Here is a 26,716-nt window from a genome sequence, read left to right as displayed (position 1 = left end):
TTAAAAGGAGTAAGTCAAGTCCCAATAATGGCCTATTTATACCACAGGGAGCTGGCACAATTTAGCCAGTGATGTACTGCAGCATTCAGCTGTCTGTACCATTGTTCCATCAACGGGGAAGCCACCAAAGAAACAAATAAACTCCCTTGAAAACATTCAAACAGACTGGGGATAACCTTATGACTAGAGGCAAAGAGACATTGTAACATGGCATGTAGAAAAGTACTCTAAACCCAATAAGGAGGCATCTTGTTGATCTGGGCTGTTTGTCCATGAAATGTTGGATCCTGGGTCCTGTTAAACTAGTCAACTCTACAGAATTTTTTTTGGGCAGGAGGGGAAGAGTTGTATACAGAGAAGGGACAGAAGCCTGTGTAGTTACTTTTCCTATTAGTAAGTTCAGGCCCTAGTTTGGGATTTGAAGAGTGGTTTGTGTCATTTTTCTGGCACTGATTTCTAGGGAATTTTTTTTTTTAAATAAGCCCTTGGTTTTATTAGAAGTGCTACTATAAGACAGAAGTGGAAATTTAAGGTTAAAACTGGGCTATGCTAGTCTTTTGGGGGCAAAGTAGCTGGGATTTTAATGAGTAATCAGTGTCAGGGGCCAAATATTATAGGGTAGTAATTCAATTCAAGGATTTTTGGGGTGTACATCTTGTTAACTTGCAAGGCAAACAGAGGGCTGGTGCAGCCACTGGGACACACAGATTTAGTTCAAAGTCCCTGAGCAGATTGCCAAAGCTAAGGGATTAAGAGTCATGAATTGTCCAGTTATTTTATTTACAAAATTTGAGATGAACAACGCTAGATTCCCCATATATCTAGTGAAAAGTCAATTCAATAAAATGAGCATTTTTCTAAATTAGGCAGAGACATGTCTCAGGTCAGAGCCAATATACAGCCAACATTATGTGAAAGAACAAGTGCAAATGACATTTATTACTTTCCACACACATAATTAAACAGTCACTGAAGAAAAAAAAAAAAAAAAAACCACAAAAAAAGGACAGAATGAATCTGAGTGAATATATGTACAAAAAAAGCCAGTCCAACTGTTAGATTTTTTCCATCTTTAAAATCAAGTCATCACAGATTTTTGTTAGTTCATCGTTTTCTTTTGCCTGTTAAGAAGACAAAGAATGAGTGAGTCAAGAACTTAAACTGCAAACTGCAACACATTCATATCATGAAATGGCAGTCACAGGAATCATGGCATCTGTGGTGCTGTGTGGAATAGGAATTCCATTGCAAATTCTCATGAATGCCGTCAATGTCTTGGAACAAGGCATCCTAAGGAGGCATATCTTGATTAGATTTTGAAGGGACGTCTACATTACATTGCTTCCTTAACTTTCCAGGGAGTGAGTGACTAAATTTTAGATTATAATTTCTCTTAAGGACACTTATTGTTCAGATGCACAGTCTTGTCTCTTGTAACTAAATAGAAGGTAGAGATTGAACCTCTCTAGTCCAGCACCCTCTGGGTCTCACAAGTACCAAGAGAGAATTTGCTGGACCATGGGAGGTCAATATTGTCTAGCAGCACTACCAACATTTCCACTGCTTACTGGTAACTTAGAAGACATTTAGGGGCAAGTTACAGCTAAATAAAAAATAAATAAAATAAATAAAAAAACCACAGAACAGATCCAGGACTGATGGTTGGAAACAATTGGTATCGGACCATGAGAAACTTGCCCACACTCTAAAAATCATGCAAGATTATGGATGTTACAGGATGAGATGTTCAACCTGTACTACCTTAAACATACCTATTACTTGTACCTGGTTTTCCACTTCCTAATTAACTGATGCAATTCATCATATAAACTATGTTTACAGCATGAATGATGCTGATTTTCAATGCTTTCATTCTCCTAAAGGAAGGTATATTTAAAATTCTTCTGTGGTGGTAGATGAGTCTTATGGTAACAGGTGGAAACTGTGAGCCTGTTATGCTGAATTTTAAAAAGTTAATTTGGAGGAAGTAGGTTAGATGTGGGACTTCCATCCATGGCAGCTGGGAAAGAGACATCAACCTCTGTAGCATCACAAAATTAGTTGCAACTGTTCCTTTCAATAGCATTATACAGTCTGTAGTCCGACATCCTTCATCCAGCAACATCCATGGAGAGACATCCGTGAGTGTTCCAGGGCAGGAGAGCTCATGGGGAATCTTGGGGGCCCTAGGCTCAGCAACTTCTCCCCTTCCCGAGTACCTCAAATAGATCGTTCATGACATTAGAGCTGGGGGAGGGATGGGAAAGAGTGGGGGGCAGGAGGGAGAGTGCTCAGGTAAAAAGGCAGGGCAGCTGTAGCTAATTCACTGGTTCAGGACTGGTTAAGCTGCTGAGGGTTCCAAACCAAGGAGGTTCAACCTGTAATACCAGTTAAATATAGGAGCAGGATGCTAGTCACAAGCATTTGTTTTACTGACATACCAAGAATTGGGGGGTGGACCCTTTGTGTAAATGAATATTTAAAGAACCTTCAAAAAGCCCCCAGTCTTTGGTAAACCCAGCTGTGCCACTGGACTAGACAATTACAATGTACATGAGAATACAAAACCAAGCACTTGCAGAATTCTAGATTTTTATACCCGACTATTCAGGCCATTAATAAGAATTCGGCCAACAATACTGTTTAGCAGAGGTTAGTAGCCTACAAATTTACATATAGGAGCATGAACAGTCAAGTCTACAACTGTTGTATTGCAATCCTATTTAAGCCTTATTCCTAGGACAAGGTATTCCATTCACTTTTAACCTGAATCTACATTTTAGATTAGTTGTGTCTTTTCAACAGTTCAACTAGTATCCTGTTTTGGAAGTCAATATACTGTTAGTGGCTTCTGAGGCTCATCTAAGCAAATAAGCCCATTATTTGAATATATCCCTCTGCAAGGATAGATGGATTCTCTCTCTCAATATCAAATGATTCTGCCATACCAAAATTTGAGAGCTTTAAAAAAAAAAAAAAAAAAAGCCACAAGGACTTCTATTTCACAGTGGTATTCAATACCACCAGTTCTCATGCTAGTTTAGAGCTCAGCTTATTGAGGGTTGAAGCCACACTTTTGATACTGACCTTTTGTTCAAGGCTTCTTTCCAGAGACTGTACTCTCATTTGTTCTTTACGCAGAGCAGCCTGTAGTGCTACAGACTCTGCCTTAGCTTTGCCCCGTACCTGGGCAATCTCTTCATTTGCTCTGTAATGAAAATGAGCTAATGTTTAAATCTGACGAAAGTCAAACTAGGGTCTTCCACTTTAGAAGTGGTTACAATAATTTCAAATCTCTCAAAAATAAGACACTGAAGTGAAATCCAGGCCCAGCTGAAATCGAGAGCAGCTTTGCTATCGAGTTCAGCAGAGCCAGAATTTCACTCTACATAAGGGGATTATCAGGGATGGGGAATGACTAAGTACTCACTGACGCAGCTTTTCTTCAGCATGCGCCTTCAGCGCTTGATATCTCTGCTCCTCCTTCTTAATCCTTGCAAGATAATCCTCAACACATTTCTTCAGAGCCTCTTCGTTCTGTTCCAAAGTAAGGAGAGAGTTCAGTTAGTGTCTGTGCAGTTGTTTACATTTAGCCTCATTACCCCATGAGGCAGGTAAGACTCTACTACTGCAGTTTTAAACAAGGTCTATTTAAGAACATAAATAGGTTAATGGCAGAGGTGAGAAAATAATGGATGTTAAGCATGCAGACATTTGTTCTCTCCTACATCTGTTTTAGGCTCACATCTTCAAATGCTGACAAGGAGAAAGTCATTCTAGTTTCCATCTTCAACTTCATCTCATTGTGTTTCTTCCCTTACCTACAGCCACCAGGTTTTCCACATTGTCATTCTGTATCACTTCTAGTCACTCAATACACATGTTCCTTTGGTTGGCTCAAACAAAGGCTAAATCCACCCTCTTCCAGGAAAGGTGGACGGTTATGGGAAGATTCATGACTTGGACCTATGCTGAAGGTGAACCCGGTATTAAATATTTAATAAAAAGTAGGTTTGCCTTTCCCTCTTTTCATTTTACAGGCAGTTCTCCAGTTACAATAGTGTTGCCAAATTTCCTTCGGTTTTCCCCAGTCCTTCTCTTACATCTTTTCTCCACTGTGGGTTACCCCATCCTTCCTGAGCTATATTCTCCTGTGGCCTTGGAGCCTAGGTATAGTCCAAAAACAGGCAGACTTTGGATACACATCTAATCTCCTCCCTACTGTCACTCATTCAATTGTTAAGGATTAAAAAAAAAAACAAAAAAAAAAAAAACCCCACACACACACAGGACATATCATTGAGCTAGTCACATTGATACAACTCAAGACTGCCAGGAAGATGCAGAGCACTTCCAGTGGATTTTTGAAAGCCACACTCACTGCATTTTAAAACATGCTTTACTACTTAGGTAGACAAAAGTTAAATATCTTTGAGATGTTAGCCAGCCACATTTGAAGGGGAAATCTAATTTTGGCAGTCAACATCCATTATAAAGGGAGGTGTTTTAGAATACTGCCTATTCTCCCTGTCTTACCACAGCCTTTAGTCTGGTTTGTGATTTGGAAGGACAATACCAGTGTCATTCCATCATCTTACTTTTCGATAGCCTTCTAAAGCCTCTTTCTGTTTTTCAAATCGTTTGAAGAGTTCAGAGAAAGATTTCTCCATGGAGTTCAGATCTGACAGAACTTGCTGCTTCTCCTCCAGTATCTTCTGGTTTTCCTTTTTAGAAAGCTCCTTCTGGTTTTGGGCATCTTCTACAAATGAAAAATACAAGAGGGCTGAGTGTTTTGTTCTTGTTGGTAAAGCACTCCCCCTCCAGTTACTAAAGGCCTTTACTGTAACACAGTAACTGTAACTGCCTTTACTGTAACACAGGGGAATCTTCCTAAAACCTTTAATTCTTATCAGTACACTAAGGCCATATTACCTTTCCTGCAGAACTCTTTTAAAAGACCAAAGGACAACCATTGTAGAATTATCAGCCTTGTAAACATGAGTCTTCCTTAATTAAGAATTTAATCCAAGTTATGCATAGATTTAGCATGCCTGCTCTTAAGATGACTAAATGTATATCTCAAATAGTAATAGGAAAGAAAAGCCACCATTGCTAAATAAGAATAGCACCCTAATAAGTCAGAGCCTGGCACCTAGATAAATCAGGAGTGATATAACACTTGTATAGATGCATCTAGGATGGATGGTCCTTGTCCAGTGTAGGGGCAATGGGAAGTTCTCTCCCTTCCCCCGCTCACCCCCCAACTGAGCTGTGTCCATTATTACAACCATACAAGCATTAGTGGTCCAGTAGAGTCTGTGAAATTGTGTTTCATCAGACAAACTTGGCTGGGTGCCTTTGCTTCTAAACTAAGTCTTGTGGTCTTATTTGACAGTTTGCTCAAGGCTGCTGTACCAGCTGTCATCACGGAGAGCTGGGCTAGCACACAGGGAGAACACACACAGCCGTACACCCCTCAATATCTGATAGAAAAGCACAACATAAAGTACATACATATGCAGGAAGACTACCCATCAGTAATATCACTGCATGACTGAGGCGCTAAAGCAGCTTTCAGGGACAATAAGGCCATTGTGGAGAAGAGAAGTAACTTCTTTGCAGCAGTCTTCACTATACAGGATGTGATTGTGATTTCCACATGAGCCATTCCTTTTAAGGGATAAATCTGAAGAACTGTCTCAGATGGAAGAGCCAACAGAAGCAGTTTGGAAACAGATTTAAAAACAAAAAACCCCACACCACAATACTGTGTGATCAATGTCAGTTTTGAAATGACTATCATGAAGTTGCAAAACTACTGTGTGATCTGTCATTCCACCCTAGATGACTGGAGGATAGATAACATGGACACAGACTTTAAAAGAAAAGACTCCAGTTGGGATCCTCACAATTATAGACTGGTAAGTCTCCCTTTAGTACCAAACAAATTGATTGAAAACCTCAAAAAAAGAAATATTGGACATGGATGAGCGTGCTTTGTGGGGGAAGAGGCAAGATTGCCTTTCAGGAAAGGACAATCTTGCCTCACCAACCCCTATCTGGAGTGGAAAGGAAGGTCATCAAGCTTATTGACAAGGGTGGTCCATTTGAGATATTGTACTTGGACTAAAGGCTCTTAGGTAAAGCAAGCAGTCATGGGGTAAGAGGTCAGGTACTCTCATGGGTCAGTAACTGGTTAAGAGACAGGAAACAAAACAGATAGGAATGAATGGTCAGTTTTCAGAATGGAGAGAAGTAAATATAGCAGTGTTTCCCAACGATCTGTTCTGGGATCAGTGCTGTTTAATATATTCAGAAAATATTTGGAAAAAAAAAAATGGAGAGAACAGTGAGATGGCAAGATTTGTAGAGGATACAAAGTTACAGTAATCCCTCAAGTTATGGGAGGGTTGCGTTCCCACACACTCATGCATAAATAGAATTTTGCGTAAGTCAGGGGGCAGCTTTAACCCTGGCAGAATGCACGTTCTGCAGCCAGGGATGCAGCAGGAGCACCTGGAACTCCTTTTGAAAGGTATGTTCTGGAGTTGGGGTACAGCAGGAGGGGGTGGTGAGCCACAGCCAGGGAGAGGGGGGAAAGAAGAAGAGCATGATTTTAAGTTGCACTTAACTCACGTTAATGTGAACTAAGTGCAACTTGGCGGGGCGGGGGGGGAGGAAATTGCTCATTTTGAGGGTTTACAGTACTCACAACACTGAAGTCCAAAGCTAATTGTGAGAAGTTACAAAGACATATCTTAAAACAAAAACATATGAAGTTCAAACAAACAGATAAAAAGCAAAGTATCGTACGCTGGAAAACATAATCCCAACTATATATACACACAGAATCATGGGGTCTATATTAGAGACATTACAACTCAAGAAAGATCTTGGGAGTTGTTATGGAGTTCTCAAAACATCTATTCAATGAAAAGTGGCAGTCAAAAAGGCTAACACTGTTAGGAACTATCAGTAAATAAGAAAAAAATATCCCTGGTATACCCACACTGTGAATAGTGCATGCAATTATGGCTGTCCCTTCTCAAAAAAAGATATTTGTAATGGAAAGACAACAAAAATGAATATGGAATCTGTTTCATACCCTTAAGAGAGATTAAAAACTGGGACCAAACATTTTATGAGAGAGAGGGCATGGGTGCAGGGAGGAGAACATTAGAACAGAGTTGTATGAAATCATGAATGATGTGGAGAAAGTGTTATGTACCACTTCACATAACACAAGAACCAGGTGTCACCCACTGAAATAGAAGGTTAAGATGAATATGAACAAATACATCACACAATACAGAGTCAGACAGTGGAACTTGTTGCCAGGGGATACAACAACTGAAGTCAAAAAAAAAAAAAGAAGATACTTTTATGGAAGATAGGTATATCAATAGATGGTCAGGGATCTGACCATGTTCTGGCTGTTCTTAGACCTGATTGGCAGACAACACGACTGGATCATTTGATCATTGCCCTGTTCTCTTCCTTGTAACAGTAGCCTATGACCAGTCCTTTAGAAGACAGGAAACCTGGTTAGACTGACCATTGACCACACTGCATCAGACCATTCTCATGACTCAAAGATACAAGCTTTCAGCTGACAGGAGTTAATTTATGCCTTTACAACTATAAAGCATACATAGAGGCTATAGCAGAAACCAAAACATTCCAACAAGGGTTACACTGACATTTGGTCAGAAATGATATGGCTTTGTGTGGTGGAAGCGGAACAGATTGATACTAAATGAGAACAAACTGTGGATTTTGCTTAGTAAGCGAGTGGAACTTGTAGTTTTCAACTGACCATGTACAACTGAAGAGCTACGCACCAGTTATGTGCCTGATTTGTCCCTACCTTGCTATAAACAGGAATCTGTACAAGTTAAACACACAAACCATGACGTACCCTAATTGTACAATTAAGATGCATACAACTGTGCAAACTATTTTAGAAATCTGTCCTTAAACACGTTGAATTTCCCAGCTCTGGCCTCTGTTCCCAAGATTCAGCAGAACACACACATATAACATGTAGGCTGTGTCTACATTAGCCAAAAAACTTCGAAATGGACATTTGGAAGTTTACTAATGAAGCACTGCAATACATATTCAGCGCCTCATTAGCATGCGGGCGGCCACGGCACTTCGAAATTCATGCAGCTTGCCGCACGCGGCTCATCCAGATGGGGCTCCTTTTCAAAAGGACCCCGGCTACTTCGAAGTCCCCTTATTCCTATCTGCTCGTAGGAATAAAAGGGACTTCAAAGTAGCCAGGGTCCTTCCGATAAGGAGCCCCAATTTCGAAGCGCCATGGCCGCCTGCATGCTAATGAGGCACTGAATATGTATTTCAGCGCTTCATTAACAAACTCTGAAATGTTTGCATGGCCATTTTGAAGTTTTTGGCTAGTGTAGACATACCCGTAATGTAGTATTGACAAGATGACCAAAGTACTAACTAGAAAAGTACAGAGAGAAAGAGTATGCGCATGCACACGCCAACTACGTAGTGTACCTCTTAGGTCTAAACAAAAGTCCATCTCAACCACTTTTCAATTTATTCAGTATAAAACTTACCCATCATTTGGGTTATTGTACCTTCAAACTCTGCAACAATTTTTCTGAAAGAAAAATTTGATTATACATTAGAGAAAGCAATCAAAAACATAAGTCAAGCTGTACAATAAGCAGGCACATACCCCATTTCTAGGTATTCCATATAAAGTCTGTCGCATTTCTTTTTCCATTCCAAAACTTCCATCTGCTTTTCTTGAACCTGAAAAAAAGGTTCTAAATGTAGTTAGCAGGAATTGAGATAAACTGACATTCGGAGCAACCTGAAGGATATATTAAAGAGGTCTTGGTAGAGGATTTAAAAAAAAAAAAAAAAAAAAAAACACAAAAAAAAAACACGCTAGTACAAATCAAAGCATAAAGTCTATTTTAGGACACTTGGCTCAATTTTACAATGTGACTCTTCGCTGCCAATTTAAATTCACGTCAATTTTAACAGGCATGAAGATAAACTTCCTTGCCTTGACCCTCTGATGCAGCATAACTCCAAGTTTGAATTATTGCTAGTGTGGAAACAGCATTACTTTAAAAATCAAATTTTACTGGCTTCCAGGGGTATCCCACAATGCTCAGAATTGTTTGCTTTCACCTCTGGTGTTCTCCAGGTGTGTACAGGATGTAAGAAACAGGAACCCAGCAATCTGAATTCATTTTCTTTCAGATCAGCATGGTGATCACACAAAAGAAAGCTCCAGCATGGAGCTTCAGGAGAGCCAGGATCTCATTTCAACTGGGTCCCACGACGGCTTGGCTGGGGGGGGACAGACAGTGATTTGTCCTGCTCTGTGCAGGGTAAAGGCTTCCTCTCTGCACAGGATTTAGCAAGAGAAGCCAATAAACTTTTTTTGCACTTCACATTTGCATGGGGGAACATCCTTCCCCACCACCACACAAGGTGCCACGTGGTTGGTAATCTAGCCTCAACCCCGCCCTTGCTACATGCCAGCTGTGCAGTGTGAACCATGCTTCCAGACAGCAGCATGCCCTGGCCTGTGCAGGGTGAAGGCTTAGGCAGTTCACATTTTCCAGAGGTCACCAAGTGCTGGGGGAGGGGGGCACCTGCCCCTCCCAGCAGCAAATATTTTTGGGGGGTGGCACCTGAAAGGCAACATGCGCTGGGGGCTGGCCCCCTCCAGCAGAATATATTTTTGGGGCTGCCCCTCCCAGGCACAGAGATTGAACCTTGTCAACAGAACTCAGCTGGACCCTCAGAGGGCAGCAGATGTTTTCCTTCTTGCCTTGAGAATAATATGTAGTCTTTCCCTAGTTGCATGGAGCCAGTTTGTTTCACTTGGGCATCATGGGAGGCGGAGGGTAAGGGGAGGAGAAGGAAAATTAGCTGAGCAACCGTTGACATAGAAGTTTTTTTTTTTTAAGTCGCTGTTTAAATAGGGACAGAATAAAGCACAGTCCCAGCAATAGACACTTACAAATGGTTTGGGGGTGGTGGGGTGGAGGGCTGTAATGCGGACAACAAAACAATTTCTCTCATCGGGCAAAGACTTCAGAAAAATGACCATTTGTATTCAACAGGAGGGGAATGAGGGCAATGCATTCTGGGAAGGCGACATCACACACCCACAACCACTTGTGGGACATTTCCCACCCCATCCTGCAATGCACCAGCAAGAAAATCCAGAATGCCACAGGGCTGAGGATCTGTGGGATAGATTCCCATAACGTACTGCTGCAACAGCTGAACATTGGCGATTTAGTGGGATGCATTAAGTTGATTTTGTGGGCAGGTGCACAAACACAGTCTCAACTTTACAAACCCAGTTTTACAAAGTCAAACTTTAATAAATGTGACTTAATTTTGTCATGTAGATGTAGCCAGAGTCAGAGGCATACCAGTCGACTAGCTATAAACACAACAATTACCCAATCTTTTGTACAATTCAACACTTTTAAAATAAAAAAAATTTCCACACAAAAATTACTTTAAAAGCACATTACAAGTTACCTCCCCATGATATCCCTGTACGCACAGCATTGCTGTTTGTTGCATCACACAGCAAGACTAAGTTTACTATTTCTTCTTACATGGAGGAAAAAAACCCAAGTAAACTTCCCCTAATTTGGGATATAGGCATCTTTTTTTCTCACTATCAGAGGTTTTACACTATTAACTCTCACAACATGTAGCCAATTCTTTTAATCTTTTCAGGTCAATGGCAATTTGCAGGTTGAAACATTCATACAAATTTGGAGGCAACAAGGATACTCTTGCATTCCTGAAGTAATAGAAACAGAGAGAAAGCCATGCTAGTCTATATACTATCAAAACAAAAAAAGAGCAGCCAAGTAGCACTTTAAAGACTAACAAATTAATTTATTAGGTGATGAGCTTTCGTGGGACAGACCCACTTCTTCAGACCATAGCCATACCACAGACTCAATATTTAACCCAAAAAAAAAAAAAAGCAATCAAGTTTCACAAGTCAGAAAAAAAATCAAGGTGAGCAAATCAGAGAGTAGAGGGGCGGGGGTGTCAAGAATTAAATTAAGCCAAGTATGCAAAAGAGACCCTAAAATGACCCACAAAATTCACATCTCGGTTCAAACCACGTGTTCATGTGTCAAATTTGAATATAAGAGTTCAGAAGCCTCTTTGCAGACTGTTGTGAAAATTCCTCTTCATTAAGATGGAGTTCATTTAATGGAGTGGGACATTTCATTAATGACTTAAGTTTGCATTTTAATGAAGAGGAATTTTCACAACAGTCTGCAAAGATAGACTTGTGTACTCTTTTATATTCAAATTCAACACATGAACACGTGGTTTGAACAGAGATGTGAATTTTCTGGGTCATTTTAGGGGCTCTTTTATACTCTGCTTAATTTAATTCTTGACTCCCCCACCCACACTCTGATTTGCTCACCTTTACAATTTTTTTCTGATTTGTCAACCTTGATTACTTTTTTGGTTCTCTGTGCCTTAAATACTGAGTCTGTTCTGGTATGGCTATGGTCTGAAGAAGTGGGTCTGTCCCACGAAAGCTCACCACCTAACAATCATTTTAGCCTTAAAAGTGCTACTTGGCTGCTTTTTTTGTTTTTATAAAGCTAGAATTACAGCTGAGAAAAAGACATGCGATAGCTATGTAGGAACCATCCTAGCAGCAAGTATTGTAAAGCCCAGGAAATTCACATATAGTTTAAAATGGTTGGCTTTAAATTATGAAATGCAGAGCTAAGGCCCACACTGTCTTGTAGTGAAGCCTTGAAGAAATCATGCAGTTAGTGTTGTAGCTCCAGATTAGAAGAAACTGATTTATAAAGATTTGTCTCACACACATTGTCACTAGAGGACATTAAAAGAAGTCCTCCTTCAGAGAAACTCACTGAAAATTGTCTTTTCAAGGTGGCCCTCATTCCTGGTTCTTGACACAAATATTGCTCCTAGCAAATATGAGCTCTGTCTCTCACTAGAGTCACTCCCACAGTGGGGGGGAAGGGGGGAGCAAAGAGAGAAAAGAGAAAGAAGAAACTGCCTTAGAAAAGATTAAGCATCCCAGAAAGATAGGGGAAATCGCAAGAAGAGCAGATGAACTGCAGTACTGGCCATCTTTACTAAGGGCAAATTCTGTGATCCTAGCCCGATTGCTCTCAGAGACTCACCAATTTCAAAACCTTTGAGGAAGAACAGCAGGGAAAAGGAACAATTAAATCAGGAATTTCTCTTTACAAAAAGCTATCCACCTACAAAGCATACTTTCACCTCTTTGTGTAACTAGACAATGCCTGAACATAGATATTTTGGACAAAAGTCATGTTAGAAATTACCACTCCTTGACAAAGCATCCTTTTTAAGTTGGATATTTAAATTCTAGAGTTTATTCTATATTTTAAAACCTGCAGCAAAATGTAGGGATGGCTACATTGTTCATAAATTAGCAATAAATCCCTGTTTCATGACAAACACCTTTTGGAGCATGGAGAGCAGTGGTTGCATTAATAGTACTCCTTGCCCCGTCAAAGAAAAAAAAAAAAAGTGAGAGGGACAGGTTATGGCAGATGAAGCCACACTCGGCAATTATGACAGAGTAGCCTGGCTCCCTTTAAAGGATCTTTCACCATGGTTAACGTGCCCCTGTGAAATATGGTCCCCACTACCTGTAGTTCAGCACAGCTGGCACAGTGTTCCTTTTCTTCTTCTTCAGACTCCTTGCTCAGGATCAAGTTGCTGATGCAAATATCCTCTCATGGTTTATTAAAGCTTATTTTGAAATGAAATTACATTAGTCCCTTTATGTGGGAGTTTGCAGGTTTGGTTGGTTTTTTTTTTTTTGGACAGCTCCAAGCAAGGCAAGAGACATCTTGCCAGTAGAGTCTCTTCTACCACTGATGAGCTGGGTGGGAGCCTACCTAAAAAAGGTAACAAGTCTAGGAGATTTGACACATGGCACCGGCAAGTCTGTCTCCAACTCTGGTGCATGCTGGTGCAAGCTGTCCCGCTCATACAAAAAATAACTCATTAGGAATGGGTTCAATACTATAACTGCTGAAACAGTATCTACTCTCTCTCCTCCCTAAGTGCTGAAAGATGCCCAATATGTGCTGAGAACTCAGAGGGCATGTTGACTTGTCCTAATGACATGTATTTCAAAGTGAGTGCCACATTCCTAAAAGGATTGTAAACAGTGGTTCCCAACCTTCAGGACGTTGTCCCATTCTGACAATTCAGTAAGACTTTGTGACCCAAGGCAATTCAAAAGGAGGGTGGGAGGGAAGAAGTGAGAGAAAAGAAAGGTTGTCCCCTGGGAATAATCATCATCACCATCACCACCACATAAATTTTGGTTTACACTCCTTGAATATTTCTATACCCTGTGGAAAATTACATCTAGATCTGACCCTGTAACATGAATTAAATATAAAATTTATATAGTTGAAAGTAAATAAAAACAATTAATATGGTGTTTGGAAGTGGCACTTAAACCCCTCTTAGCCCCAAACCACCCCCCCATCTCACATATGCTCCACACACTACTGCTGCTGCTTCCTCTGCACTGCTCCCCTCTAGCCCTCAAACCTCCTTCTTCCACCTGCAGCATGGACAGTTCCCCGCGCTGCTGAAATGGGACTCAATTTTACTTGTTTAACAGCCCAATCCCTCCTACCAGCCATTAAACCAATTAAACTGAATTCCCTTCAGCACAACAGGGCAAAGACTGGGAACCAGAGGAGGAGTCAATGTGCCAACGGCCTGAGCTGCAACTAGCACCTTAAAAGAGCCACATGTGGCTCGGAGCCATCCAGCCAGTGACTCTTAGCAAATCTAATGGTGACCCATAGCTTGGGAATCACTGCTTTTAAAGCTCTCTTACCTCTCGTTTAACTGTTTCAATAGCTGCATCCATATCTTTTTGGCTATATTTCAGAACTTCAATAATAGCATCGACTGCAGTGTTGGTGGGCACAGCAAAAGGAGAGAGTGGTGATGCATTACTGGTTGCGATATCTGGAATTAGCAGAACTGTATCCTTTGTGGAAGAAAGAAAAAAGTTTGAGTGGCTACCGTATTAGCTACACTAGAATCTATTCAGATTATTTTAAGTTATCTTAAATTGGCCCTAAAGCAATCCCCATAAGGTGCTTAGTCTTTTTTTATCACGACAAGGAGACATGGTAGTACTACAGCTACAATGAGATGCAATGCACTGCATTATTTGTCTATTCAGGAACAGTAGAAAAAAATAGCAATTTCCTTCCGCCTCACCCATCAAGCTAAACATTAGTAGTAGGTGAACTGACTTACATACAGACACAAACTCCTTTATGTGGCTTGTACAAGAACTGTCAAGTTTGAAACTTTATATTTAATTGAGAATTTGGCACAGAGTGCTGCTTATTCAAGAAGCAGAAGAATTGCAATGAAAACCCATTTCTCATCTTACATGACCTCAGCTGTATACTAAAGCAAGTTACAACTGAAATGAGATTTGAGCTGTTTCTATGAACTGAAAGACAACACCACGCATCATCAGTCTAGGAGCCTACTTTCCAAAAGAAAGTCTGTTTTGGTGTTTTACATCAATAGCACCAATTTTCAGATTCTATCAATACTATTAGGGAACAGAGAACAATGTAATCAAGTTTAGCTTAAAAGATCATGTACAATTACTTCATCACACAAGATTTTGTAAAAATTTAGCTTAAGGTGATAGTAAGGAAGCAGCCTTCCTTCCCGCCCCCACCTCCTGCACTGGCACCACACTTAGGTGGTGTCTACACAATGCCCGTTCTGAAAGGGAGGGGGCATTTAAATAGCATGGATTGAAAGTGGTTAATAAGGCACTGATATGAATATTCAGCACCTCATTAGCATAATGACTGGCAGTCATGCTTCAAAAATGCTGGTTTCAAAACATTAACAAGCTGTGGAGACGTGGGCACTTCAAAATAAACCCCAGGCTTCCAAGTTCCCTTATTCCCAAAACAAATTGGGAGCGGCATATGTAGACATGGCCTTAGTGCTGCACTTTCCTCGTTATCCTGAGCTGCTGTATTCTGCTTAATACAGCAGTTCCGAAATAGGGATCTGCAGACCCCTAGGTGCCAGAGGGTACTTCAGGGAGTGAATGAGCAGTCTCCAGTGACACCAGCCCCATTAACCAACTCCTCCCCCCCACTCTCAGTACCTCCTGGATGCTACAGAACAGCTATTTAGAAGCCTGCAGGAGATGAGAGGTGTGTCAGGTGGATGAGTGGGGACAAACTCTGGGGCTGAGTAAGCCTGTGGAAAAAAATCAGCCAGCTTAGGGAAGCCCAGGAAAAATTGTTAATCAAAATGGGGATTTGGGTTATTGAAGCTAAAAAAATGAAATATTGTTGAGATAGTAACATTTAACTGCTCTCTATGGAGAGATGACCTCAACATTAGAAATCCAGGTTGGGGAAGACAGTCTTGCGGATTTTGTTTCGTCGTAGTACAACAAAAGATCCAATTATATAGTATTATTAATAGGACAGTAATTGTAATGAAGATCCTTCTGTAAAGCTTGTTTTGGCATTAAGAATTCACTTAATCATTAAACAAACTTAATAATTAAATTAGTTTTAATATGCAAGAGCCTCAGGATCAGCCTTCCCCTGTGTGACTAAACGAGGGGTTAGGCCTGACCTAGGCCAGCAGACTTTCAAAAAGCCAGAGGCAGAGTTACCAGGGGAGCAAAGTGGACAGGGGGCTGCAGACAGGGAAGTTTAAGAGGGAGGCCTACTACCGCCAGGAAGACCTGCAACACCTGTGCCAGCACTGCTTTGGTCTCCTCTGCCCGTGCCCGTAGCCAGACAGACTGCCTGACCACGGATGCCTCTACCCAGATCCTACTGTGGTTTTGCAAGGACTGTGGCTTGCAATTGCCAGTACTGATATCCAGATGTGGGGGGAGGAGAGGAACAGGACACCATCCAATGTGAAAGGTGCCTGCCAGTGAAATGTGAGGCACCAGGTGGGAGCGCTACAGGAGGAGGTGGCTAGGTTCAGGAGTATCCGAATCCATGAACAATTCCTGGACAGTATTCATGTGGAGACAGCTGAGGTAGCTGTCCCTGTACACAGGACTGCTGACACACCACTGGTGGAGGAGGAAATAGCTCAGGGTGGCCACTGGCAGCTAGTTACCTCTGGTAGCAGGCAGTGTTCCACCCCTGCGCCAAACCCTCCCACCGTGGTACTAGGAAACCGTTATGCTGTACTTGATACAGGAGACAAGGAATCACCCTGTATAGCAGAGGAGAAGCCTCATACCCTCAAGGCTGGGAGATCAGCTTCCACCACTGTGAGGGGGAAACAGAGGTGGTGGTTGGCGATTCTCTTGAGGGGGACAGAGGCGCTCATCTGTCGCCCTGACATTTAATCTCAGGAGGTATGCTGCCTGCCGAGGGCCCGTATCTGAGATGTTACAGAGGTGTTGTTGAGGATTATCCGGTACTCTGACTACTACCCCATGCTTCTCATCCACATGGGCACTAATGATACTGCAAGATGCGACACTGAGCAGATCAAGAGTGACTACAGGGCTCTGGGAGTACGGGTGAAGGAGTTTGGGGCACAGGTGATATTCTCTTCACTCCTTCCTGTCAAAGGTAGGGGACCAAGCAGACAGGTGCATCCTGGAGGTGAATGCCTGGCTGCATAAATGGTGTCACCAGGAGGGCTTTACCTTCCTTGACCACGGGATGTTATTCCAGAAAGGACTGCTAGGCAGAGATGGCATTCATCTTTCGAGAAGAAGGAAGGAAGACCTTGTTTGGACACAGACTGGCTAACCTAGTGAGGAGGACTTTAAACTAGGTTTGACGGGGACAGGGGATCAAAGCCCACAGGTAAGTAGAGAAGATGGAGACAGGTCAGAAATGGGAGGGAGCACAGGCCATAACGGCAGAGAGGAAAAAAAAAAAAAAGGGTCAGGACAAAACTGGGAGGCAAGATCAAATCAAATATCTTAAATGCCTATATACAAAATGCAAGAAAGCAGTAAAATAGCACTTTAAAGACTAACAAAATAATTTATTAGGTGAGCTTTCGTGGAACAGACCCACTTCTTCAGACCACAGGTATACCAGAACAGACTCAAAATTATCCTTATTTGAGAATAATGACAATTGTAATGCTAACACTCTAACCCACAGCAATTCTTGGACATTAAATCAGGCAAGAAATTGATAAAGGTTATTTATACTTCCCCCACTGAAAGAAGTCATCCAAAAACCCACTAACATGAAAGAGGACATGTTTGTGATTTACTTACTGGAGCTGGGAAAGTTCCCAGAAGATCCAATCCTTTAGGTTTTTCTTCATTTTGAAGGGATTTCACTGCAGGTTTTGTGGTTTCCAAAGACAGTTTACTTAAGTCAGAAAGAGGACTAAAAGACAGACAGACAATTAAAAATCAGAGTGTGTTCAAAACCAAGTTTGTCCTGTAATTTAGATAAAAATCAATACCTACCCACTCTGAAAGGGTGTATTAATCACACATGTGCCTATTGTTTCAGCTGTATCAGAAGCCCGCTTTTTGGGACTGTCTCTCAGCAGAGGGTCAAACTTCAAATACAAGGACTGTTTCCTCAAAGCAGACTCTTTAAACTGGAAAAAGATGAGTGCAATGTTACTCACAGTGAAAGCGATTACTTTGGAACACTGCCAACTCAAGACACTCCTGGGCTACATCTACACTACAGCACTCATTCAAAAGTCATCCTTCTGGAAGATCTTTCGAAAGATGTTCTTTCAAAAGACAGTGTGTCCACACACAAAAAAAAAGCAGATCAAAAGAGTGATGTGCTCTTTCAAGAGAGAGCATCCACACAGCCATCCACTCTTCTGAAAGAATGGGCCAGGGATTGGGGGGGGGGGGCCGGGAAAGGGGGAAATTAAAGCACCATGAGGACTGCTTTTTGGGGGGGGGGGGGGGCGGCAGGGGTCATCCAAACACATTTTCTTTTGAAAGAAGGCTCTCTTCCTGAAACAGGAATGAAAGAGCACTTTTGAAATGAACGCCGCATTCTTTCAGAATTACTTTTGAAAGAATGTTTTTTGTTTGTAGATGGATATTTAGAAAGAGACCCCCTTTCGAAAAAACTTGTAAAAGAACTTGCTAATATAGACCTGGCCTAGTGGGGTGTTCCCTCCACACCAGTGGGCTATTGCTTTGTGGTAGAAATACTACGCTTACAGTATAAAACATTTATTGACTGGTGGGCAAGTCAGGAGTGCTTAATTAACAGACAACCAGACAGCCTGAAGTCTTCTGATCGCTGAACAGGACAGACAGCAGGGGAAGCTTCCCCACACTTCTGCCAATTTCTTATCACTGTTTCAGAAGGCCCTATATTAAAGGGAAATATGGTAGTTCAGTCCATATGCTTGTTTGAACCTCAAGCTTGGCTAGACTAATAACAAAAAATAGCAGCTAATTGTAGGGAACATGAGGAAGATTGAGCTCAAACCATTGTCCAGCTATCCATCAGATTGTCTGTTCACTGCTACTCCCAACTGGGATACATGTGAACTGCAACCTAGCAAATGAAGGTATATATCTTACTGTTCTGTCATGGTCCCTTACTCTTAAGCCAGCTAGTTTAACTTTTTAAACAGCAGATACTTACTGAGGATGAGCCAAATTGTTCCAGGTAGTCTATTTCTATGCCCATTCCTAGAACTGAAGAGGACAATGTATTAATAGAAATGACAACTTAATGCTATCGTACAGTATTTAATAGATCAGGATGGAGTCATTTACATGAAACTGATGGGAAAGCAGAGGGACACTCCAGTCCAAGTTAGATTAAGTTGTTAGTGGGAGGAAGAGAATTTTGAACTTTAGCCTGAAAGGGAAACCAAAACAAAAGCATGGCAATTTAAAAAACAAAAACCAAACCACACTCCACCTGCTCTCCCACATTGCCCCTCCGAAATCTCCTCTTAAAGAGGTTACCTCTTTTTGGAACTGGTGTTCAAGGTGTGTTTGCTGCTCACATCCATTCCATATTAAGCATGTATGATTCCCATATGCATTGGTGCTGGAGATTTTACCCTCAGCAGTATCTTTAGGGGAGTGGTTCTGGAGTGGTACCCACATGGCACAGTATAAAAGGGCTGCTGCTGACTCCACACTCCCTTCTCTCCAGGAACTCTGAAAATGGGGAATGGATGTGAGCAACAAGTCTCAAAGAGCACCAGCTACAGAAAGAGGTAACTGTCTTGTCAAGTGCTTCCTCATGTCCATTCTACATTAGGCAAGTCCAAGCAGTACCAACAGGGGGAGGTTGGAGTTCACAAGTGTGTAGATTATACTATATGACACTGGCTTGGGCAGAGCTCTTTGGCAAAGTGTGCTGTGAATGTGTGGACCAAGGACCATGTTGTAAGTTCTACACAGATGTCCTGGATAGCTATAGTTGACTGGGCTCTCATGATGAGCAATAGTGGGACCCCTCACTAGCTCAGGACAGGTCCTTCTACAAGAGGTAATCCAGTTAGAAGTCTTCCATGAGGAAACCTGAAGGCCCTTCATCCTATCCTCTATAGTGAGAGAGAGTCAGGTTGATTTACAGAAAGGCTTGGGTAAAAAGGTAAGGCCCCTCCAGACATCTAGTAAGTGAAGACCTCTCCTCACAAATCTCATGTGGATTGAGACAAAACACCAGGAAGAAAGTCTTATTTCATACAGAAGGTTAGCACCATCTTTGGCAGGAAGGCAAGGCAGAACTGCAGCTGGAACTTATCTTTATAGAAGATGAGCACAGTGGTTCTGAGGCCAATATTGCAATCTCAGACTCATCTTGCCAATGTCACAGGAAAGTGACATTCCATGAAAGGGAGCAGGAGCCTGCCAGCTCAAAAGAGCAGACCAGGTCAGCCTAGAGAAAGAAGTTAGATCACACTGTGATAGGCCATAGCAGAATATAGTAGCTTTGTGGAGGGAAAATATGTGGGCAGTTGGGAGCTGTGTCTATGTTTCCCAGGGACTGAAGCTTATCAAGGATCAGGCCACAGCAGCAGGCTAATCTGGCACCTGAAACCAATTAAGGCCTGCAGAACCCTTAAAGGGTTTCCCTCAGGTAAGGTGAATAGGGACGGACCCAGAAGGAAAAAAGGTCTTCAATGGAGAGCCTGCCAGATGGAAGGGTTGCTACAGCTACCTAGAGAAGGTACTGGGGGAGGACATCTGGGGAAGTGGCCCAGTGACATGCTGCTGCACATAGAGCAGAGGAAGACAGCCCCTCTAGCAGCTAAGGAGGGTCCCTGGAACAGAGCCCGGAACGAATAGGAGGGGACCCATTTCCCTCCAGACAGCCCCGCACTCCCAGTGGCAGCTTGGAGGGAGCAGGAGTTGACGCAGCATCCTAGTGAAGTCTTCCTCGTTATTGAATGCGCAACAATAATGGCTCAATAGGCTGTTCCCACCCCAGGAACCAGAAGGCAGAGTAAGAGCAACATAGTGAGCCTCTGAGGTATGTGACCACCATAAAGCACAGGACCCATGAGGAGTTGCACAGGACTTTCCACAGTTGCAGATCACTATTCCATAGTGGTGTGACAAAGAGGCTCAAGACCTCTCAAATGCCTGACTCATGTCATGAGAAAACACTGTCTGACCCGGGATAAGCAGGTGGAAAATGGAAATGGCCACAAGGCACAGTTCTAGTGGTAGTATGTGCCAGACTGCAGTTGCCGAGATGCAGCAGGCAGTATAAATGGATTGCTCCAAGGAGCATGAAGGGGAAGATGCCCCACTCAGGTGTCCTGTGGCAAAAACTTGTCTAGGTAAGTCAAGGTGGTTGAGAGCTTTCCACTTTGCAGAAGGAACTGCTGGACTTCCACCAACCAGGTCTGTTCCTCCAGGCTCAGCCCTGGAGTATCCACACCAAGAGGTGGAGAGATGCAAGGATTCTGCAGCAGAAGATCTGGTTGATTGGGTAGGGGCCAAGGAGGGGTCCTTACCATGTTAATGAGCATGCCGAACCAGTGCTGACAAGGCCACCCTGGGGCAATCACAGGAACCTGGGCTCTGCCTGGTTGATCTTTGCTAGGATCCTGATGAGAGGGATTGTAGGGAACACTTATTTTGGGGTTCCCAATGTCTTCCCTGGTAATGCTTGGAGAGGAAGTACCACCGGAAGAAAGACCACCAACAATTTTTGCCCCCAGACAAAACAGTGTACTTGGAGACTGCACCTCATACAGTCCACCCTCAGGTACAGCACAAACTCGCAGTGAAAGAAGTCCTTGCTGAAATGATTCACTAGTGTATTTCTGATGCCAAAGATCTGACACACTTCCAGGTGGATGTCATGGCTGATGAAGAGAGTGTTTTCAGTAGTGACTGATGACAGACAAGGAGCAATGGTCTCAAGTTGCAGTGAGAGAGGTCTAGGTTGGATATTAGGAAAATTATTTCAGCAGGAGAGTGGGGAAGCACTGGAATTGGTTTCCTAGAGAGGTGACGGAATCTCCATCCCTAGAGGCTGTTAAGTAATGGCTTGACAAAGCCCTGGCTAGGATGATTTAGTTGGGACTGGCCCTACTTTTAGCAGGGGGTTGGACTTGATGAAATCCTGAGCTCTCTTCCAATGCTATGATTCTATGCACAAGTCCTAACGATAGCGCCTCTTTGCGGAGAGCCAACAAGCATGCTCCCACTTGCCTGCTGATGTAAACGAGAGGCAGTGTTGTCTGTCAACTCTCAGCACAACGAATGAGGGAGAAAGACTCTGCATGCCAAATGCTCTCAAATCTTTGACATTTATGTGTAGCATCATCTCTTCTGGGACGACACACTTTGGGTTGAGAGACCTCCAAGGTGCATACCACTGCTGAGGTTCAAGATGTCCAACCCCTTCACTCCAGTACCAGTTTGATAGAGAACAGAACTCAGACTAGGATTTTCCCCACAAAGCATCTGCCATTGCAGCAAGTTCAGTATCCCCTGGGCGCTCATAATCTTGTCAAGATGATCGCTACACTGGAAAAAGGCCAGTATCACCCACTGCTGCCAGGGCTGCAGACAAAGAGTGGCATGGCAGACCACATATGTGCGGGCCACCCCATAGCCCAATAGGTGCAATCACACCCTAGCTGTTATCAGGGAAAACATGGATAGCTTCACAATGAGGTCTGTGAGGGCCTAGAACTTGTGCAGTGGCTGGAACACTCTTGCACAGGTTGAGTCAAGCATCACTTGGTCTCTTTTGAACTGGAACTAACAGATTGTCATTGACCAGTGGCCCCAAAGAGTGGCATGACTTGTAGAATGAAGAAATCTCATTGGACCCAAGTTTTGCAGCTGCCTTTGGACCAATTCTTGAGGCACTGACAGATCTGAATACCTACGCACCTGAAGTAAGCAACCACCATTGCCATGCATTTGGTAAAACACCCTTGGTGAGGTGGCCAGGCCAAATGGGAGGACTGCAAATTGGTAGTTGGCAGAGTCCACCATAAAACAGAGGAAGCATCTGTAACCTGGAGAGATCACTACATGAAAGTATGCATCCTTCAGATTGAAGGTAACATACCAGTCTCCCAGATGCTGGGAGGGAATAATGGAAACCAGAGAGATCATGTGCAACTTAAGCTTTTAAGTACCTGTTGAGACCTCACCAGACCATGATGGAACACAAACTGCCCTTGGGATTATAAAGTATCACGTATAGAACCCTCTGTTTCTGTATATAAAAGAAACCTTCACCACCACATCCAGGTATAGTAACCTTTGAACTTCCTGCCAGAGGAAATTTGAGAGAAAGGACCTTGAGAGGAATGGGGGAGGGGGCACAGCAGTTAGAAATAAACTGGAAGATGTGTTTTCCATCTGGCCTCTTTGACTTACTCTTCGGGTAGTGCCAGGTTGTCTCAATGCTCTCTACGATTAACTGCCTCAAACCACCACAGAATTAGTAGTCAGGTGATAATACAAGAACTCACACCCCTCTGTTAGGGCAAAGTATTTATGCTCTGTCCTCTTAAAGATGGGGGAACCATGAGGAAGGAGATTGCCCCAGGGCAGTGGTAATTTTCAATACACCTTCATGAAGGGGTAAGGTTACTCTAGTAAGGGCCTTGGAGGAGAAGACATTGAACAGGGAGTTCAATGGCTCTTCTAACTCCTTAGCTTGAAAGCCAAGGTTGAAAGGTGACACTTTAAAAGTTCCTGGGGCACCTCAGCACCATCCTGAGGAACCAGGTGAGCCTCCCTCCCCCCCGCCTTGCCTGGCAGTGACAAGGACAACACTGGTACCATAGTTCAGGAGAAACGATCTTGCAAGTCCACACAGACCAGCCTGATGGAGCACCAGTGGGTGTCACTGAAGCCTCAAACACCAGAAGGAGTTGGGAAATCAAGGCTAACTTGTCTGAGGCTCCAAATACTAAGCAGACATGTTACAAAGACTGAATGAACCCCAAGATCTGGGTACTGTTAGGGCTGAGCTGGGTAGCAACAGGAGCCTCAATCTCCTGGGTAGCTGGGAGGACTTTGGGTATCAAAGGCACCTGGATTTGATGGAGGACCACATCACTATCTGGACTCCCAGATGATGTACTGAAGAGCTGTATTACGCAATATGAGTTGAGGCCCGAGTACCTGTAGCAGGAGATAAGCTGCCAGATGTGAGTCTTGGCTTGCACTCAGCCTTGTCCTTCCCATCACAGGACGTGGGAGACCATCCTTTAATGACCTTCTTCGGCTTAGTGGCCAGGGCTGTAAAAGGGGATCAGCACTGGCTGAAGGATGCCAGCAGGGCATCGTGTACCTATGCCAAAGTGCTGGGTAACAAGTTGGGACACTGCTCCAGAGCTAGGGTGAGCACTGACTCCATCTGGAGCATTCTAAGACAAATATCACACTTTAGTCCTATGCTTCAGGGACTTGCAGATGTCACGTTTGTTGCTTAGATGCCCTTCTCCCAAGCACCTAAGACAGCTATTATGCCCACCACTGATGGGTATAGGCCATCTGCAGCAGGGCTCAGACAGGGCCATGAATCTTCTCCCAGCCAGTTGTGATTAAGTAAACTACTGCAAAGGGTAACTATGTACAACTAAGTTACAGAATCTACTAGCTCACAAGAACAAAGACTAAAGAATGCTAGAGAGAGCAGCAGACTGTCCATGCACTATCACTGGTAGCAGGAGCCAGCAACAATCCTTATACTGTGCCAGGGCAGTACCCATAGGGAACCAGTCAAGGTAAAAAATCTTCCAGGACCGGTGCATGATCCATCCACCTATGTATTAAAAGATCTGTGACAGACTGTAAAAAAGAGGAACAAGTAAACTTGATGTACCTAGCCCTTTAATTGTGAGCTGTATGCAATGTTCTGTAGAGGGGGTATTTTTGAAATAAAATTGCAGTTCTGTATTTCAGCTCTCCTTAAGGTATGAAAATGCAGGAGGGGGTCATTTGCACCATAACAAAGACTGAGGGAAAGGAGAGTCATATGGTTTTGTATGAAGAACATGCATTGCCAAGACTGTTCAATAGATTTGTGTTTCAAACAGCTGACACTTCAGTAATGTAGTCAGACGGAGGGGCTATCAGGAAGGCCAGAGCATATAAACCCTGGTGGCGGGCGACCAGGGAGCCTGCGACCTGGTGCTTGCGAACAGGGTGATTGCTAACAGGAAGGAGCTTAGAGGGGGCTAGTTAGTTATTCTATTGCCCTTAAACATAAGTCTTTATAATAATCCCCATCTGAAGCATTTACTTAAAATGCCCATATATAATTAAATTAAAATCAAATCAGAGCAGGCAATGGAGGCAGAAGCCCAGCAGCACAGCGGGGGCTATCCTGTTTATTGTGTCGAGTGTAATATGTATGACTACCTGCCCTGTGGGCAGGTAGTGTATGTGTGCACTCGATGCAAGGAGCTCCTAGCCCTCAGAGACCGAGTGCAGGCTTTGGAGGCCAGGGTGGCTGAACTGGAGAAGCTAACGGAGGCAGAGAGCTATGCTGATGAGTCTTTCCGGGACATAGTAGGGCTGTCCCGCCTCCAGCCTGACGCTGTTAAGGAGGTTGAAAGACTCGGGGAAGGAGAGCAGTCAATGGGAGCAGAGGGAAACCATCCCATAGTTGGGACCCTCCTTCCAGAGGGTGCTATGTTATCCTCTCGCGCCGAAGATACCTCTCCGGGGGAGGAAATGCCAGTTGTCAGGAAGAGGCAGGTGCTAGTCGTGGGGGATTCGATCATTAGAAATATAGATAGTTGGGTTTGTGATGACCGGGAGAACCGTATGGTGACCTGCCTGCCTGGTACGAAGGTTGCGGACCTTTTGAGGCATCTAGATAGACTTATATGCAGTGCTGGGGAGGAGCCGGTGGTCGTGGTACATGTAGGTACCAATGACATAGGGAAGGGTAGGAGAGATGTCCTGGAAGACAAATTTAGGTTGCTAGGAAGGAGACTGAAATCCAGGACCTCTATGGTGGCATTCTCAAAAATGCTTCCAGTTCCACACACAGGGCCAGGAAGACAGGCAGAGCTTCAAAGTTTCAATGTGTGGATGAGACAATGGTGTAGGGAGGAAGGGTTTAGATTTATTAGGAACTGGGGACACTTTTGGGGTAGGGGGAGCCTATACAGGAACGATGGGCTCCACCTAAAACAAGGTGGATCCAGACTGCTGGCATTAAACATTAAAAAGGTTGTATAGCAGTTTTTAAACTAAGAGACGGGGAAAGCCGATTGGTGCAGGGGAGCACATGGATCGGACAGAGACTTCTCTTAGATGAGACTCCATTGATAGGGATTCCCTAGAACTCAGTCAGAAAGAGAAGATGGGAGATGGTAAAGTATGGGCCAGATCAGATGAGAAACAGTCACATATAAAAAAAATCCAACGCATCAGTGAAGGGCAGACATATAGATTGTGGTAGTTTTTTAAAGTGTTTTTACACAAATGCTAGAAATCTAATAAGATGGGTGAACTAGAGTACCTCATATCAAAGGAGGAGATTGACATACTAGGCATCACAGAAACCTGGTGGAATGAGGACAATCAGTGGGACACAATCATACTGGGATATAAAATATATTGGAAAGACAGAACTGGTCGTGCAGGTGGTGGAGTGGTACTATATGAAGTAAAAATCCTAAATGAATCAAATTGCTCCATAGAATCATTATGGATAGCAATTCCTTCCTCTAATAGGACTATGGCACTAGGAATATATTATTGACTACCTACCCAGGACAGTGATAGTGATGCTGAGATGTTAAGGGAGATGAGAGAAGCTATCAAAATAAAAAATTCAGTAATAGGGGATTTCAATTATCCCCATATTGACTGGGTACATATCACCTCAGGATGGGATTCAGAGATTAAAATTTCTCAATGCCTTAAATGACTGCTCCTTGGAGCAGCCGATACAGGAACCCACAAGGGGAGAGGCAATTCTCGATCTAGTACTGACTGGAATGCAGGATCTGGTCCAAGTAGTAACTATTACAGCACTGCTTGGAAATACTGAACAAAATATAATAACGTTTAATATTCCTGTGTTGGGAAGAATACCGCAGCAGTCCAACACTCTGGCATTTAATTTCAAAAAGGGGAATTATACAAAAAATGAGGAGGTTAGTTAAACAGAAATTAAAAGGTAGAGTAGTAGGAGTAGTAGTA

At 43.1% G+C, this 26,716-nt stretch overlaps 1 protein-coding gene across 5 annotated transcripts in view; it reads right to left on the bottom strand.

Annotated features, from left to right (window-relative positions):
* Window positions 1-265: 265 nt before the first annotated feature.
* The window catches only part of TACC3 (transforming acidic coiled-coil containing protein 3), a 42,977-nt gene continuing 16,526 nt past the window's right edge, over window positions 266-26,716 (bottom strand). For 4 of the 5 annotated variants that reach the window (XM_074992319.1, XM_074992317.1, XM_074992316.1 and 1 more), the window contains exons 7-16: window positions 18,699-18,751; window positions 17,540-17,676; window positions 17,342-17,456; window positions 13,916-14,071; window positions 8,711-8,787; window positions 8,589-8,632; window positions 4,599-4,759; window positions 3,431-3,537; window positions 3,088-3,208; window positions 269-1,121 (exon numbers count right to left, since the gene is read on the bottom strand). In XM_074992319.1, coding sequence (XP_074848420.1) covers window positions 1,056-1,121; window positions 3,088-3,208; window positions 3,431-3,537; window positions 4,599-4,759; window positions 8,589-8,632; window positions 8,711-8,787; window positions 13,916-14,071; window positions 17,342-17,456; window positions 17,540-17,676; window positions 18,699-18,751 — 1,037 coding nt within the window. In that variant the 3' untranslated portion in view covers window positions 269-1,055. Of the gene's footprint in view, window positions 1,122-3,087; window positions 3,209-3,430; window positions 3,538-4,598; window positions 4,760-8,588; window positions 8,633-8,710; window positions 8,788-13,915; window positions 14,072-17,341; window positions 17,457-17,539; window positions 17,677-18,698; window positions 18,752-26,716 lie in introns of all 5 variants that reach the window. The other variant, XM_074992321.1, reaches the window with a different exon arrangement.

Source organism: Carettochelys insculpta, chromosome 4 (assembly GCF_033958435.1).
Source record: "Carettochelys insculpta isolate YL-2023 chromosome 4, ASM3395843v1, whole genome shotgun sequence".
Lineage (NCBI taxonomy): Eukaryota > Metazoa > Chordata > Testudines > Carettochelyidae > Carettochelys > Carettochelys insculpta.
The sequence above is the reverse complement of the archived record's forward strand: the minus strand, read 5'-3'. Positions and strand labels throughout refer to the sequence as shown.